This window comes from Hevea brasiliensis, chromosome 15 (genome assembly GCF_030052815.1).
Source record: "Hevea brasiliensis isolate MT/VB/25A 57/8 chromosome 15, ASM3005281v1, whole genome shotgun sequence".
NCBI classification, from domain to species: Eukaryota; Viridiplantae; Streptophyta; class Magnoliopsida; order Malpighiales; family Euphorbiaceae; genus Hevea; species Hevea brasiliensis.
Genome location: NC_079507.1, coordinates 61880357 through 61894992, shown reverse-complemented (window position 1 = coordinate 61894992; position 14636 = coordinate 61880357). Strand labels below are relative to the sequence as shown.

Genomic DNA, 14636 nt, shown 5'->3' with positions numbered 1-14636 from the left:
TCATATACCCTCAAATATTATATAGAAAGACGTAAAATGAGAACCAATATAGAAAGATGTAAAATGAGAACCAGATCGAAAGTGGCTCACTGAAAAGAGTGTGTGCACCTTGTTCATGGCCACAACACTGAACAGGGCTTACCTGCTAGACTGCCGAGGATATAGTTCATTGGGATCAGGTGGTTCAGGTAAACAAGCCATAGGACCCATTTCTATACAATCACCATAAGCAAATTTGTAAGCCCTGCGCACGTACTCATCCACATCTAAGCCATTCCCTGCAGTTATCAAATAAATTAAAAAAAAAAAAAAACAAAAGCAACAAAAGTGCAAGTATTAATTGTATCAAAAACTGATAGCAATAATTACTATTAATTGCATCCTCAGGGCTCATGTTTGGCAATTATAGAATAATTTATTAAGAATTTAACAACATATCCATAACATGGAAGCGTAGCAGTGCCTACTGTGAGTCTGTGATAACTGATAAACACAGCAAATCTTACCATTAAAGACCATGCGACAAATAAAAAGCATGTTGATCGCCAAAGCAATTGCTGAGACACCGAAAAAGAAACCAGAGGGTGAATAACGCTCTGATGCATTTTTACCAGCTGTAACATACACAGCACACAGTTCGTACGCACAGAGTAGTGCAACAGCCAGGAGGAGGAGAATAGCAACTACCCCTGTTAAAGACAAAATAAAGAAAATCAGTGCCACACTAAAAGTATAGGAGAAATGAAAGGAGAATGAATCACAAGAACATGAAAAGCTGAATTATACAACAATAGGAGCAAACTTCAATTAATTCCAAAGACAGAACATTAAAGTTCGAGATAAGCAAGAACCAGAGAATAAAATAAAATTCAACATGTGATGAAATCAACAATTAAACCAATATGGGACTTCCCACTCTGAACACCCCTATTTGCATGAAATGTAGGCCCAACAGAAATTATATTGGAATTGCAGCAATTGCTGCTGGGTAGCCCAAATAAACAAATGGGTCTATAAATGAAGTCTAGGTACACACGAAAACTGCCACTTAATAATTTCATGTTAGAACGCCCAATCCAACTTCAAGAGATTGAGAAGAGGCCCAATTACCACATAAAACTTGTACCCAAACCCCAAAGCAATGTCATACTTCCATCAACAATGTATAAAGTGGCTTTCAGGAGTAAAATATTTCTAGAGAAGAACATTCTTAACAAATTATGAAAGTCATAATAACACCTGCTGGAGGTATCTCATTTCTTGTTGAGCAAGCAATAGGAAATTGGAGATTTGCCTATTTAAACTCTTCCTTGTGTGATTAAGAAAGTAAACTGCTACAACAGTAGCTAACAAATGATTTTTTTTTTTTTGGTGGGTTTTAACCCAATATAGCACAAAGGATGAGAAAGGCAATCTGCACTCTGCAGTCTCTGAGAGTAGGCAATAGTTTTAGGTGTGAGATTCAAATCCAATTCATTTTTTCTTGTAAAAATGTATACTATCATAGTGAGAACATTTTTGTCTCCTTGGATATAGAAGCACTTTGCCAAACAACAAAATTTCCCATGTTGCAGCTTCATTCTTAATTTCTCCCAAGAAATTAGTTTTTCGCACTTGGGTGTCATAAAGGAAATCCAATCTTGAACAGACCTCATACTAAGTTACTAAATTTTATTTGAAGAAGCATGCTAGTCTTGTAGTTAAAGTAAATTTATTTTCTTTATCAAAATTAAATTTAAAAATAAATAAATCCACAATGATACACAACCTAGGTTGAATTCCCCAATTAGGATGTATGAAGACTGCATCACAATTTACGCCACCTAACAACAAAACTCCACTTTCACTACATATATACTCCAAGGCTGTTTTAATAATAGAAGAAAAAGAAATTTACATATGAATGCACGCACATAAAAACTTTAAAATCAGCACTCTAACAGATTTCATTATCCATCTTACATATGCATTCCACAATCATTCATATACAAAAAAATAACCCAGATAGTATAGTAAATGCTCCCCCCTTTGTTGTTAACATATTCTTACATCTTCATATTTATTCAATAGCTTTTTCTGCTACATTGCTTCTTTACTCCTCTAGGATCCATTTTTTTCCCTTGATGCTTTACCAAGTTTATTTTCACATTCACTTTTTATGTTTCATTATGTACAAATTACCCAATATGGACTCCAGCAGGATAAGGTTTGCCTTACATTACTCAACACTTTGCACTTATGTTTGTAACTTGGATAATTATCATGCTGCTTATGGTCAACCTCTTAAGGCTCAACAATGTCAATTCAAAGTCTCCTCCATAAGGAATCCCAGCCTAATATCTTAAGAAAAGGGTCCCCAAACAATAGGATCCCAACACATTTATATATTAAGCTTCCTTTTTTCCTTTTTTTTTATTTTTTATTTTTAAAAATTACAAACTTATAATTGATTTTTCTAAAAAACTTACATAAAACATAATTAGTGGATATGTCTGTCTGTCCGTGTGTTTTTGTTGTTATAATTAGGGTAAATAAATATTTAGTCCCTAAGTTATAGCGTTGTTAGTGACTTAACCCTCATATTTTAAGAATTATCTTTTTTAGCCCCTGACTTTTGATAAAATCAACATTTTGGTCCCTGTAGACCCTTATTTTGTGATGAGCATGTGCATTGAGGCTGTGGGAAACCCGATGATGAAAAATTATATGACTGTAAAATGTAATTAGAGGCATGGAGTTGAATTATTAATTCCGTGGCATGATCTTGAAAAAAAATAATAATATGTTTTTTTTTGGAAAGCGAATTTAATTAAATTTAAATAAAATTTTGTTTTGTTTAAATTTAATATGGGTAATTTTTAAATGTACCTAATTAAGTTTAATTGGGCCCCATAGGCCTAAGAAAGCATAGTTATAAATTTTAAATAACACCTATTTAATTTATTTTTTAAAAATTAAAATAAAAAAATATCTTTTTCTCTATCCCTCTCTTCCTATTGGTTGGAACACTTCACCCATATCCCAGTCTCGCCCAACTTCCTCGATCCCAGTTGTTTAAGTTATCTGAACCTTATCACACTAGGACTTCAAACCCTACCACACCTCTTCCTCACTCCCTATTGGTGTCTTCCCCTTTCCTTCTCTTCCCATTAGTTGAAACACCTCATCTATATTTCAGTCTCACCCAAATTCTGCAATCCTACTTATTTAAGTTATCTGAACTTTATCACGCTAGGACTCCAAACCCTATCACACCTCTCTCCCAAAACCCTATAAATACCCCACTGATAAAAAATAAAAAGAGGGAAAAAGAGGAGGAAAAAAAAAGGTGGAGGAGAAAAAAAAAATTAAAGAGAGGAATAGCCAAAATTCTTTCAGTTCTTCTTTTTTTTCTAGCGATATTTCTTAAAGGTTAGTTCTTTTATTTTCTTTTCAAGATCTATGTCATGTAATATTTAATTCTATGTTCCTTGTTTTTAATTTATTTTATATGTTCATATAGATCATGTAATCATGTTTAATTTGATGGGATACACAACTCTGCACATGTTCAGTTTTCTGTCTCTAGTATTTTTATTATTTTTCGTTATTTTCTGAATATGTAAAAAAATTTGTAAAAATTACATTCATATTCTATATGAAATTCTATTAATTTTAGGCTCAAGAATCACTAAAAAAGCTTTAATATTTTATAAGTTATGGCTGTTTGAAGTTAGAGTTTCTGTAAAATCCGATTTGCAAGATACCCGATTTGTGGAGCCCATATCTCCCTTGTTTCTTAATATTTTTGTGTAAATCTAATGTCTAAAATTAATTTCAAAATCTTATAAATATTTTCCAATTGGTTTTGCATTCATATCTGTTGTAGTTAATGAGTTATGAATTTTACAAAAAAGTAGTACGATTCTGTCACTTAGAAAAGTTACGATTTATGTAGACCATTCGGTTAGGGTTTTGTTTTATTTATAAATTTTATGATCTTGTATGATATGTAGGCTGTCTTCTGTCATTTTTTTATGATTTTTAGGCATGTCTAACTATTTTTAAAAAATCAGATTTCTTGCTACCGTTAATCTACCAGAATTTAAAAATTGTATATTTATGCATGTTCTTGTATTTTCTTGGGTTTTAATTGATATTTGATATATTTTTCTGTGCTCTTTTAATTCAATAAGTGTTATGAAGCGTTTGGATCATGTTAGAAGACTTAGACCATTAAGTAGTTGTAACTAATTAGGAATCTTAACCCTTTAAGAGACTAGAGTTAGAATCCAATATAAATTGTTATTAATATTTTCTTTATTTCTTTTATTTTCTTTAGTTTCTTTATTTTTTATTACAAACAAAATTGATAAGTAGCTCTAAGGTAAGTACCAAAGAGGACATTTGCGTGGAGCTTATGTGGAGCTAAACGGGAGTAAGCCAGGGATATCATTGCCATACTAGAAGAGAATACCCTTTTTTAAGGACAGCTTGCCCCAATGGCAACTGCATTTACCAACAGGTAAGTAGCTCTAAACTCCTCGAATAACCATTGGCGTGAAATTGCAGTAATAATAGAATTTTTATTTGGTAAATTAAAATTAAATTTGTTTTTAATTTAACTGACTTTTGCATGTAATTAATTTAAATAAATACTTTGTAAATTAAAATTAATTTTGTTTGTAAATTAAACAAACATTGACATGTAAAATAAATTTAATTTAACACTTGGTAATTGTAAAATAAATTTGCATGATAGAAATCTTTATTAGGTTGTGATTATTTGGGCCTTATGTGATATTAGAATAAATCACACATGTACATAATTAACCTAATTCAATTATCCTTAGGGTAACTTGGTGAAAATTAATTAATTAGGTTAAATAAAAACGTAGAGTTATTTAAAATTGAATTTGTTTGTAAATTAAATTCTCAATAATAAATTAATTTTAGCCATTTGTAAATATCATTTAAATAATTAGCAACCCATAGATAGGAATTACTTGTGCATAAAAATTGCGTGTAAACAACAACCCTTTTGTGAATTACTTGCGTGTGTAGGATTAGAATTGCATTTTTTAGGATAAAGTTTAATAAAAGAATAATAAACAAGACTTCTAGAAACATTAGTAGAGGACTGGCACTCGAATCAACGAGGTTAGACCAGACGTAAGGGGTGCCTAACAACTTCCCCTTACATACCCACTATCCCGAACCTAGACATTGGACTATGGTAATGACGGTTGTGGAAACTCTGCAAGGAGTAAGTTGTCATCCATGACCCTCGGAAGAAACACTGAATATGTTCCGGTTATTATCCGGAAGGCGACTCCTGTCTATCCATGCCTTCGTGGCATAAATCTTTAGTACCGTGGTAGTGTTATGGGAAGACGGTACTTACCAGTGGTTTGATTCTATTGGGATTGTATGAAGTGCATATCTAGGAAATGTTGTCTAAGGAGGTGGTACTTAAGTGAGACCATTGTGACTCCACCATCTTTCCTAGGCATTACCTGGAGCATTTTATATAATTCTAATGGATGATATTTCGCCTCACGCCCCCCTCCCTACAGTCCCTCCGTTCATATTTTGATGTTATCACCGATTCACCATTAATTAAAAGTGAAAGTACCTTAATGCCCTCCTCCTTCAATTGTTTCTCTCTCTGAACTCACCCACTCGTTCTCTTCCTATTATCAAACACATGCAGTGCATACTTTGTCATTCCATTCTCAACATGTACTTTCAATATCATATAAAAAACAGTAGGTCAAAACGCAACCCTAATAAGCTCATCCCAAACAAGAAACAAAGAGTAGTTATTCTGACAAAGACCGATTGGTTCATTTAAAATAGTTCCTATTCTCCTTGTGCATTCGAGCTCGCAACAACATGCGAACAAGCTTGTAGTAAGACTTGATATTTGGTCAAAAATTAGGTTGCTTCGAGGCTAATTTGAAGAAATTCAACCAAACAGATTTAGCTTGAGTTTGAGAAGAATCGAGTCAAGAAGGTCATCAAAGAAATCAAAATTAAGGTCACTGAGGGCATGGTGTTGACCAAGGATAAGAAGGGAGATCCGATTGAGGAGTTCATGGTAGGTCAACTTGGATTCCTAGCGGCACTTCCAATCGATTAATTTATGTAAGTGAAGGTGAGCGAGGAGGAGAGGGGATTGGAGAGTACCTGAGCATTGGAGGAGGTATGAAGGCAAGCCACAATAGCATCTAAGGCAAATTCAAATCTTGCCAACGACTCTCCAAGAAAGGAGTGAGCCTCTACCAGCATTCCTTTCATCTTCTCTAGACTCTTCACCAACCAATTCTATTCATTGCTTCAATAGCATTGAATCGCTTGGAGAGAGAGAGAGAGAGAGAGAGAGAGAGAGAGAGAGAGAGATAAATAAGAGGGAGAGGGAAGCAAGGGAAAGGAGGGTATTAAGGGTATGAAAAAAATAACCTCTCCCCATTGACCCATCCATATATCCATTGACTAATAGAAAATCTCATTTATCAAGTGCGAAGCTAAAAAATGTAATTCTGAAAATACGAGGACCAAATCATTAATAACACTATAACTCAGGGACTAAATAGTAATTTACCCTTATAATTAATTAACCAAGGCATAAGTAAGCTCATTTCATTTTTGTGGTTCCACCTATGACAAACCATGACTATCTTTTGTCAAAATCATGTCAATAAAATTGTAACCAACATGATTAAGGTAATTCCAATTCCCAAATGCTTTCATTTTCTGTCTGTTCATGTGTCATGTTTACTATTGCCTTGCCTAATCAGGAACTTATAAAATGAATGCATGCAGTAAAGCATGTTTGCAATGAAATGAGAACTTAAAATAAAAGAAATTTTATAAAAGAAGTAAAATACTCATATAAGGCACCAAAGGGATATGCTCTACACAAGTTCCCAAATAGACATTAAAGTACTTAAAACTTTATTAAAAAGAAAAGGACTGCATTTTCTAGATGGAAAATAAAACCTCAATTTTGTTAATGATAGAGGTCAAGGAAATACATACTTGAACTTTGCCATTGTGTTCTCCACCAAAGCATGATTGAATAGAATGCCAATAGAAGAGCAGTACCAGCCATTATTACAGCCAAACCAATTATATCGCGACCCAATATTACAATCAACCATGAGCCCCACATGATAAGAACCAAAATTGGAGATATAACAATCATCCATGCTGACATAGAGAGAACATGACATAGTAAACCCAGCTGAGATCCTCGTAAAACATAAGGCCATTTTCTAGCAAAGATCCAACTGAAAAAAGAAATTCCAACCAAGGAAAAGAGTGAGATACAGATCAAAATCAATTACAGGCTGCTAGCAGAACAAATAATGGTACATTAACCAGCTAGAAACAGCTCATTTACATTCGATAACAAAATAATCAAAAGATTTGTTCAACAGAAAAATAAATGTAGTGGTATCTTTTTTTTAAAAAAAAAAAGTAAAAATACAAAACAAGAAATAATATAATAATTCCAAATGATCAAAAATCCAAACTTTGCATTCTTTTTCAATTTTGGTCAATTCTTTTAATTTTATTAATCTTTACTAAAAGCTTAGATATTGGTTTCAATTAGCAATTAGCTTAATTAGGGCCAATTGACCAAAATAATCCAAACATTTGCCCGCATTATCAATTTTAGTCAATCTCAATCATTTTAATTTTAATTCAAACCTTTTATTTTGATATCAATTTTAGCAATAATAACCTGAATTGACCAAAATTATTTTATTACTGAATCAAATAAAATATTATTATTTTAATTAATTCCTCACTGCTCTTTTCTTCCCCACCCCCAACCCCTCTCTCTGTCCTCTTCCCATCATTCTTCTACAAATGCATGTCTTTTTGGGGGGCAAGAGTAAGATTGCTGTTGTGATATCATTCTTCGCTACTCCTTTCCTTCAATTATTAGATTTTTCCATTTATTAGACCTAACATCTGAGATAGGATGGAGAAAGAGGGAGAGAATCGAATTTGGAACAGTGAGAAAGAACACACACATGCAAACAGAGGATTTTAAAAAAATTAAAATAATAATATTCAATTTGATTCAATAATATTGTTATGGAAAGTCAATCACTATATTATTTCTCTGTATATTCTGTATTCTGTATTCCTATTTAGGATTTCTTATTTAGGATTTCTTCCTAATTAGTAGAACACAATTACAGGAATCAATTGTATATATATACCCATGTACAGATTAATTGAAATTAAGGAGAATCATCTCTTTCTACATGGTATCAGAGCAGGTTCATTAAGGAATCTAAATCTGCAATTTCTTTCCTGTCTGTTTCTGGACTGAAACCCACTGTTACCCTAGGTCATCTATTTAGGGTGACTATTTGTTCTCACCACCCAGCTCAGGAGAGACATTGGCCTACGACCGGCCGTCCCCTCTGATCCAGTCGCCGGAATCCAAGCGCGTGAGGCTCACACGCCCAACTCAGGTTCTCGCCGTTTCTTCACTCGCCGGCGCGTGGAGGCTCGTCCGCCGGCGATTTCGACTCCAATCAGCATCGCCTCAACCCCCTCATTCCACCACCGTGTGATGTTGCCTGATCCAGTACACCATTAAAAGACTTCTGAGGTTTGGCTCTCAGATCCTATTTCGGTATTTGCTTGATTTGTGATTTTGGATTATTTTGCGGCTGTAAGCACTTTGCATTAGCGTTTCGATTAGTTTTCTTTGTCTCAACAAATGGCAGGCAATAAGAATGTTATTTCTGATGTGATTCCGATGATGACTAAGATCACGAAACACAAATTTAATGGTTCGAATTACCTGGAGTGGAGTAAGACAATTAGGGTCTATTTGCGTAGCATTGATAAGGATGATCACTTTACTAAAGACCCACCTACTGATGATACACGGCAAACTTGGGAAAGGGAGGATGCTCAGTTGTTTTTGCAACTTCGAAACTCGATTCAAAGTGAGGTAATTAGTTTAATTAATCACTGTGAATTTGTTAAGGAATTGATGGATTACTTAGATTTTCTGTACTCTGGTAAAAGGAATATCTCCCGTATTTATGATGTTTGTAAGGCATTCTACCGTGCTGAGAAAGAAGATAAATCTCTCACGGCTTATTTTATGAATTTTAAACGGGTATAGGAGGAACTTAATGTATTGTTGCCTTTTAGTCCTGATGTGAAAGTTCAGCAGGCCCAACGGGAGCAACTGGCTGTTATGAGTTTTCTTGCAGGCCTTTCTTCAGAGTATGAGACTGCTAAATCTCAGATTCTCTCCAGTTCTGAGATTTCCTCTTTGCATGAAACGTTCACACGGATCCTTCGTACAGAGAGTACTCAATCTTCACAGCCTGCCAGTAGTGCTCTTATTAGCCGTAATCCAAATAGACAACAAGGTAATAGAAGAGGAAGTAGAGGAGGAATTACAGGCAACAGAGGTAATCAGCGTAATGGGGAGGCTAGTTCTAATCAGGACTCAAGAGGAGTAATTTGTTATTATTGCTATAAGTCTGGCCATACAAAATATAATTGTCCGAGGAGGAAAAATCAGCGATCACTGATGGCAATCATGGCAACAGAAGATTCTACAGTATCTTCCTCTGAGAAAACTATTTTGGTATCTGCAGAGGATTTTGCATGCTTTCCCGATGTCGTGTATCTCAAAAGCCTACCAATTCCTCACATCGCGATCGCTGAGTCAGGTAAATCCACTACATGCCTTGTGTCTTCCTCATCCAAATGGGTTATTGATTCTAGTGCGACAGATCACATGACAGGTAATTCTAGTCTTCTATCTGCTTTTCAGTCTAATCTCACTTCCTCTACTATTACTTTAACTGGTGGTTCTACTTCTTGTGTCATGGGTTCTGAAACTGCGAACCCGACTTCGTCAATTTCTTTGTCATCTATTTTGTGTCTGCCAAAATTCTCTTTTAATCTACTTTCTGTTAGTAAACTTACTCGTACCTTAAATTGTTCTGTTTCCTTTTTTCCTGACCAGTGTTTGTTTCAGGATCTTACGACGAAGCAAATTATTGGTAGAGGACGTGAGTCAGGTGGTCTCTACATTTTGAAAAATCATGTACCGCGATCGCTTGTTTGCTACAGTACCTTAACACCTCTTGAAGATCATTGTAGATTGGGCTATCCTTCTTTGTCTACCATGAAGAAGTTGTGTCCTCAGTTTCAGTCTTTATCAGTACTAGAATGTGAGTCGTGTCAGTTTGCAAAACATCATTGTTTGCCTTCTGTGTCTAGAGTCAATAAACGAGCTTCATCCCCTTTTGACTTAGTTCATTCTGATGTTTGGGGTCCTTATTCTGTTACTTCTAAAACTGGATTTCGTTATTTTGTTACTTTTGTTTATGATTGCTCTCGTGTTACATGGTTATATTTAATGAAGAATAGTTCTGAGTTATTTTCTATCTTTTGTGCCTTTTGTAATGAAATCAAAACTCAATTTAATATTTTTGTACGCATAGTAAGAAGTGACAATGCCAAAGAATATCTTTCAGTACAATTTCAGCCTTATATAACACAAAATGGCATTCTTCATCAGTCTTCCTGTGTTGATACCCCATCCCAAAATGGCGTAGCCGAAAGAAAAATCGGCATCTTCTTAAGATAACTCGTGCTCTTCTTTTTCATATGAAAGTTCCTAAACACTTTTGAGCGGATGCAGTTTCTACGGCATGTTTTTTTATCAATCGCATGCCGTCTTCTGTCCTTAATGGGAATATTCCTTATACTGCTTTGTTTCCTACAAAATCTATATTCTCTGTTGAACCCCGTATTTTTTGCTGTACCTGTTTTGTGCGTGATGTTCGTCCACAGGTTACTAAATTAGATCCGAAGTCTCTCAAATGTGTCTTCCTTAGGTACTCCCGATTCCAAAAAGGGTACTGTTATTTCTCTCCTACTCTTAATCATTAATCTTGTTTCTGCAGATATCACATTTTTTGAGTCCACTCCATTCTTTCCTCAATCATCTGTGTATGAGAGTCAAGGGGAGGAGGATAATCTCTTAATATATACTGTCCAACCAATGTCTAGTCCTCTTCCATAGCCTGTTCCTTCTATCTCTAGACTTACTCGACCTCCCGTTGTTCATGTTTATTTCAGGAGATTAGAGATTCCTGACTCAGATCCTCCACCAACTACTTCGTTGGGAGATCCTGTACCTCATACTGATCATGATTCTGACCTAAACTTACCCATTGCTCTTCGTAAAGATAAGCAATCATGCACTTACCCTATCTCTTCTTTTGTTTCTTATAATCAATTGTCTTCTTATTCTCGGTGTTTTGTTACTTCTTTAAACTCTGTTCTTATTCCTAATACTGTTGGGGAGGCACTGTCTTATCCTGGCTGGTGCGCTGCTATGGAAGAGGAAATGGAGGCTATAGATGCTAATGGTACATGGGAACTGTTGCCTTTGCCCACTGGTAAGAAAACTATTAGTTGCAAATGGATATTTACAGTAAAGGTAAATCCTGATGATTCTGTGACTAGGTTAAAAGCACGCCTTGTAGCAAAAGGATATGCTCAGATATATGGGATTGATTACTCTGACACTTTTTCTCCTGTAGCTAAACTTACTTCTGTTCGCTTGTTTATCTATTTAGCAGCATTATTGGCCCCTGCACCAATTGGATATCAAGAATGCTTTCCTTCATGGTGATCTTCAGGAGGAGCTGTATATGGAGCAACCACCTGGGTTTGTTGCTCAGGGGGAGTTGGGTAAAATTTGTAGGCTTCAAAAGTCTCTTTATGGCTTGAAACAAAACCTAGGGCCTGGTTTGGGAGATTCTGTGAAGCAGTATAGGAATTTAGTATGCAAAAGAGTAAGTGTGATCACTCAGTATTTTATAGGCAATCTGAGGCTGGTCTAATTCTCCTGGTAGTCTATGTGGATGACATTGTAATCACTGGGAGTGACTCTGCAGGCATTTCATCTCTTAAAACCTTCCTCCAAACCCAGCTTCAGACCAAAGACTTGGGATTGTTAAAGTATTTCTTGGGTATTGAAGTTATGAGAAGTAAGAAGGGTATTTTTTTGTCTCAAAGAAAATATGTCATCGATCTATTGACAGAGACAGGAAAATTAGGTGCTAAGCCTTACAGTGCACCAATGACTCCAAATTTACAACTGTTAGCAGGGGATAGTGAGTTGTTTGAAGATCCATAGAGATACAAGAAATTAGTAGGAAAATTGAACTACCTTACAGTCACTCGTCCTAACATTGCTTATGCCGTTAGTGTAGTAAGTCAATTTATGTCTTCCCCAACTGTTGCTCATGGGGAAGCCTTGGGACAAATCTTGTGTTATCTGAAGGGCGCTCCAGGAAGAGGTTTGTTATATAATAATCATGGGCATTTGAATGTTGAATGTTTTTCAGATGCTGATTTGGCTGGATCTAAGATTGACAGGAGGTCAACTACTGGATATTGCGTTTTTATTGGAGAAAATTTGGTGTCTTGGAGAAGCAAGAAGCAGAGTGTAGTTTCTCGATCTAGTGTTGAATCGGAATACAGAGCCATGGCACAATTAGTATGTGAGGTAATGTGGATACTTCAATTACTAGATGAGACAGGTTTTAAGACCTCTATGCCTGCGAAATTGTGATGTGATAATCAAGCTGCTCTCCATATTGCTTCTAATCCGGTGTTTCATGAGCGAACCAAACATATTGAGATTAATTGTCACTTTGTTCGTGAAAAGATTCAACAACAGATCATCTCAACAGGAAACATCAAAACTGGAAAGCAGTTAGGAGATATTTTCACAAAAGCTCTGAATGGAGTTAGGATTGACTACATTTGTAACAAGTTGGGCATGATTAACATCTATGCTCCAACTTGAGAGGGAGTGTTATGGAAAGTCAATCACTATATTATTTCTCTGTATATTCTGTATTCTGTATTCCTATTTAGGATTTCTTCCTAATTAGTAGAACACAATTATAGAAATCAATTGTATATATATACCCATGTACAGATTAATTGAAATTAAGGAGAATCATCTCTTTCTACAAATACAAACACAACAACAAACTAAACCTTAATTTCAAACTAGTTGAAGTCAGCTATATGGGTCCTTTTTGGCCATTCAACTCTATTTGAAACTAGTTCCGTATCAATATTCAAAAATTGTAAAACTAATAATACTATTTCTCTCCACACCATTTTAGGTCTTCCCTCTTCCACCTCACTCCTTCCACCACTAATTTATCACATTTACATAGAAGAGCATTTGATTCTCTACAGTGCGCATGATCAAACCATCTTTATTGATTTTTACGTTGGATAGCAAAAATTGATGCAAATGCACAAACTGGTATTTTTTTAAAAAAGAAAAAAGTGCTAAAATTGATAATTTGCACAAAAATATATATTATTTTTATCAACTAGCCAACCCAGTTGTTTTCAATTGAGTCGATTGCTAAATTGGAAACAAATGTCAAATTTTCAAGTACAAATTGATAAAGCTAAAAGAATCAGTAAAAACTGAAAAACAAAGGGTTTTTTTTTTTTTCTGGTCATTTGGCTTCATCAAAATCAAATAACCAATTTCAAGAGATATTCCAAAGCATCTTACTATCTTTCACATTCACCAGAAAAGAGAACAAAGCTAATTTACTTATAACCTTGTGATTCTTCAAATGCTATGATAAACTTTTCAACATTTACTCCTTCACACATAAAATTCCTCTACTACAATTTAAATTTCCATTAATAAACATTCACTTGAAAGGGAAATTACTGAAAAGATGGAAGATGTGTGTTTGTTGTCATTGAGGGAATCTTTTCAGTTAAAAGCATTCCAAAAAGCAAAACAAACCTTTTATCTTTTTAAACCTGCCTGCCCCCTTTTATTTATTATATTCTTTGTCACAGCCACTAAGAACTACCTGATCTCAATTTTTAATATGCTTTGTGACAAAAAATTTTCTCTCTTTCAGGCCATTTACATGCACAAGATTTCATTTCTATTTTTTGACAAATAACAAATGCACTAAATGGACATAAATCAAGCATAAAACAAGTATGAAAGACCACCAAAAATGAAAGACACAAGGAGAAGCTAGTCCCTGAAAAACAGGCATCAAGGAACTCTAGAGGAGAACCAGAAAGCTCCAATAAACAGCCAGTGAAAATTTGAGGGCCTGTTTACTTGTGGAAAATAGTTTTCTATTTTCCATTTTCTAACAAAACTCCAGCTTTCATTTTCCATAAAAAAAATACGCGAAAACATGCAAAATGCATTCAACTGTCAATAATAGAAAACAGTTTTCTAAATCTAAAAATTAAAAGAAATGCTCATATCTTTCATAATTATAAAAATAAATCATTATAAAACATGTTTTGAAGCTTATTTTATTATTAAATTTTTTAATATGTGTTATTCACTTATTTTATAATAATATGATTAATTTTTTATCATTGTAAATAAATATTTTCCTAAATAATTATACAATTTTAGTTATTAAAAAGTTATAGCATAATTTTAATTATAGAAAAGTCATTGTTTTCTATTTGGAAAACAATTGGAAAATAGAACTTTTATCATAAAAGAAAATAGTAGAAAACAACTTAAAATTATTCTCCAAATCTTAGTTAAATTATGAAAAAAATGGAAA

The 14636-nt window shown here is 34.4% G+C and overlaps 1 protein-coding gene across 3 annotated transcripts in view; it reads right to left on the bottom strand.

Annotated features, from left to right (window-relative positions):
- LOC110632319 (calpain-type cysteine protease DEK1) overlaps window positions 1-14636 on the bottom strand; it is a 35334-nt gene that overhangs the window by 18010 nt on the left and 2688 nt on the right. For all 3 annotated transcript variants that reach the window (XM_021780508.2, XM_021780509.2, XM_058136030.1), the window contains exons 3-5: window positions 7021-7271; window positions 507-689; window positions 143-278 (exon numbers count right to left, since the gene is read on the bottom strand). In XM_021780508.2, coding sequence (XP_021636200.2) covers window positions 143-278; window positions 507-689; window positions 7021-7271 — 570 coding nt within the window. The remainder of the gene's footprint in view (window positions 1-142; window positions 279-506; window positions 690-7020; window positions 7272-14636) is intronic.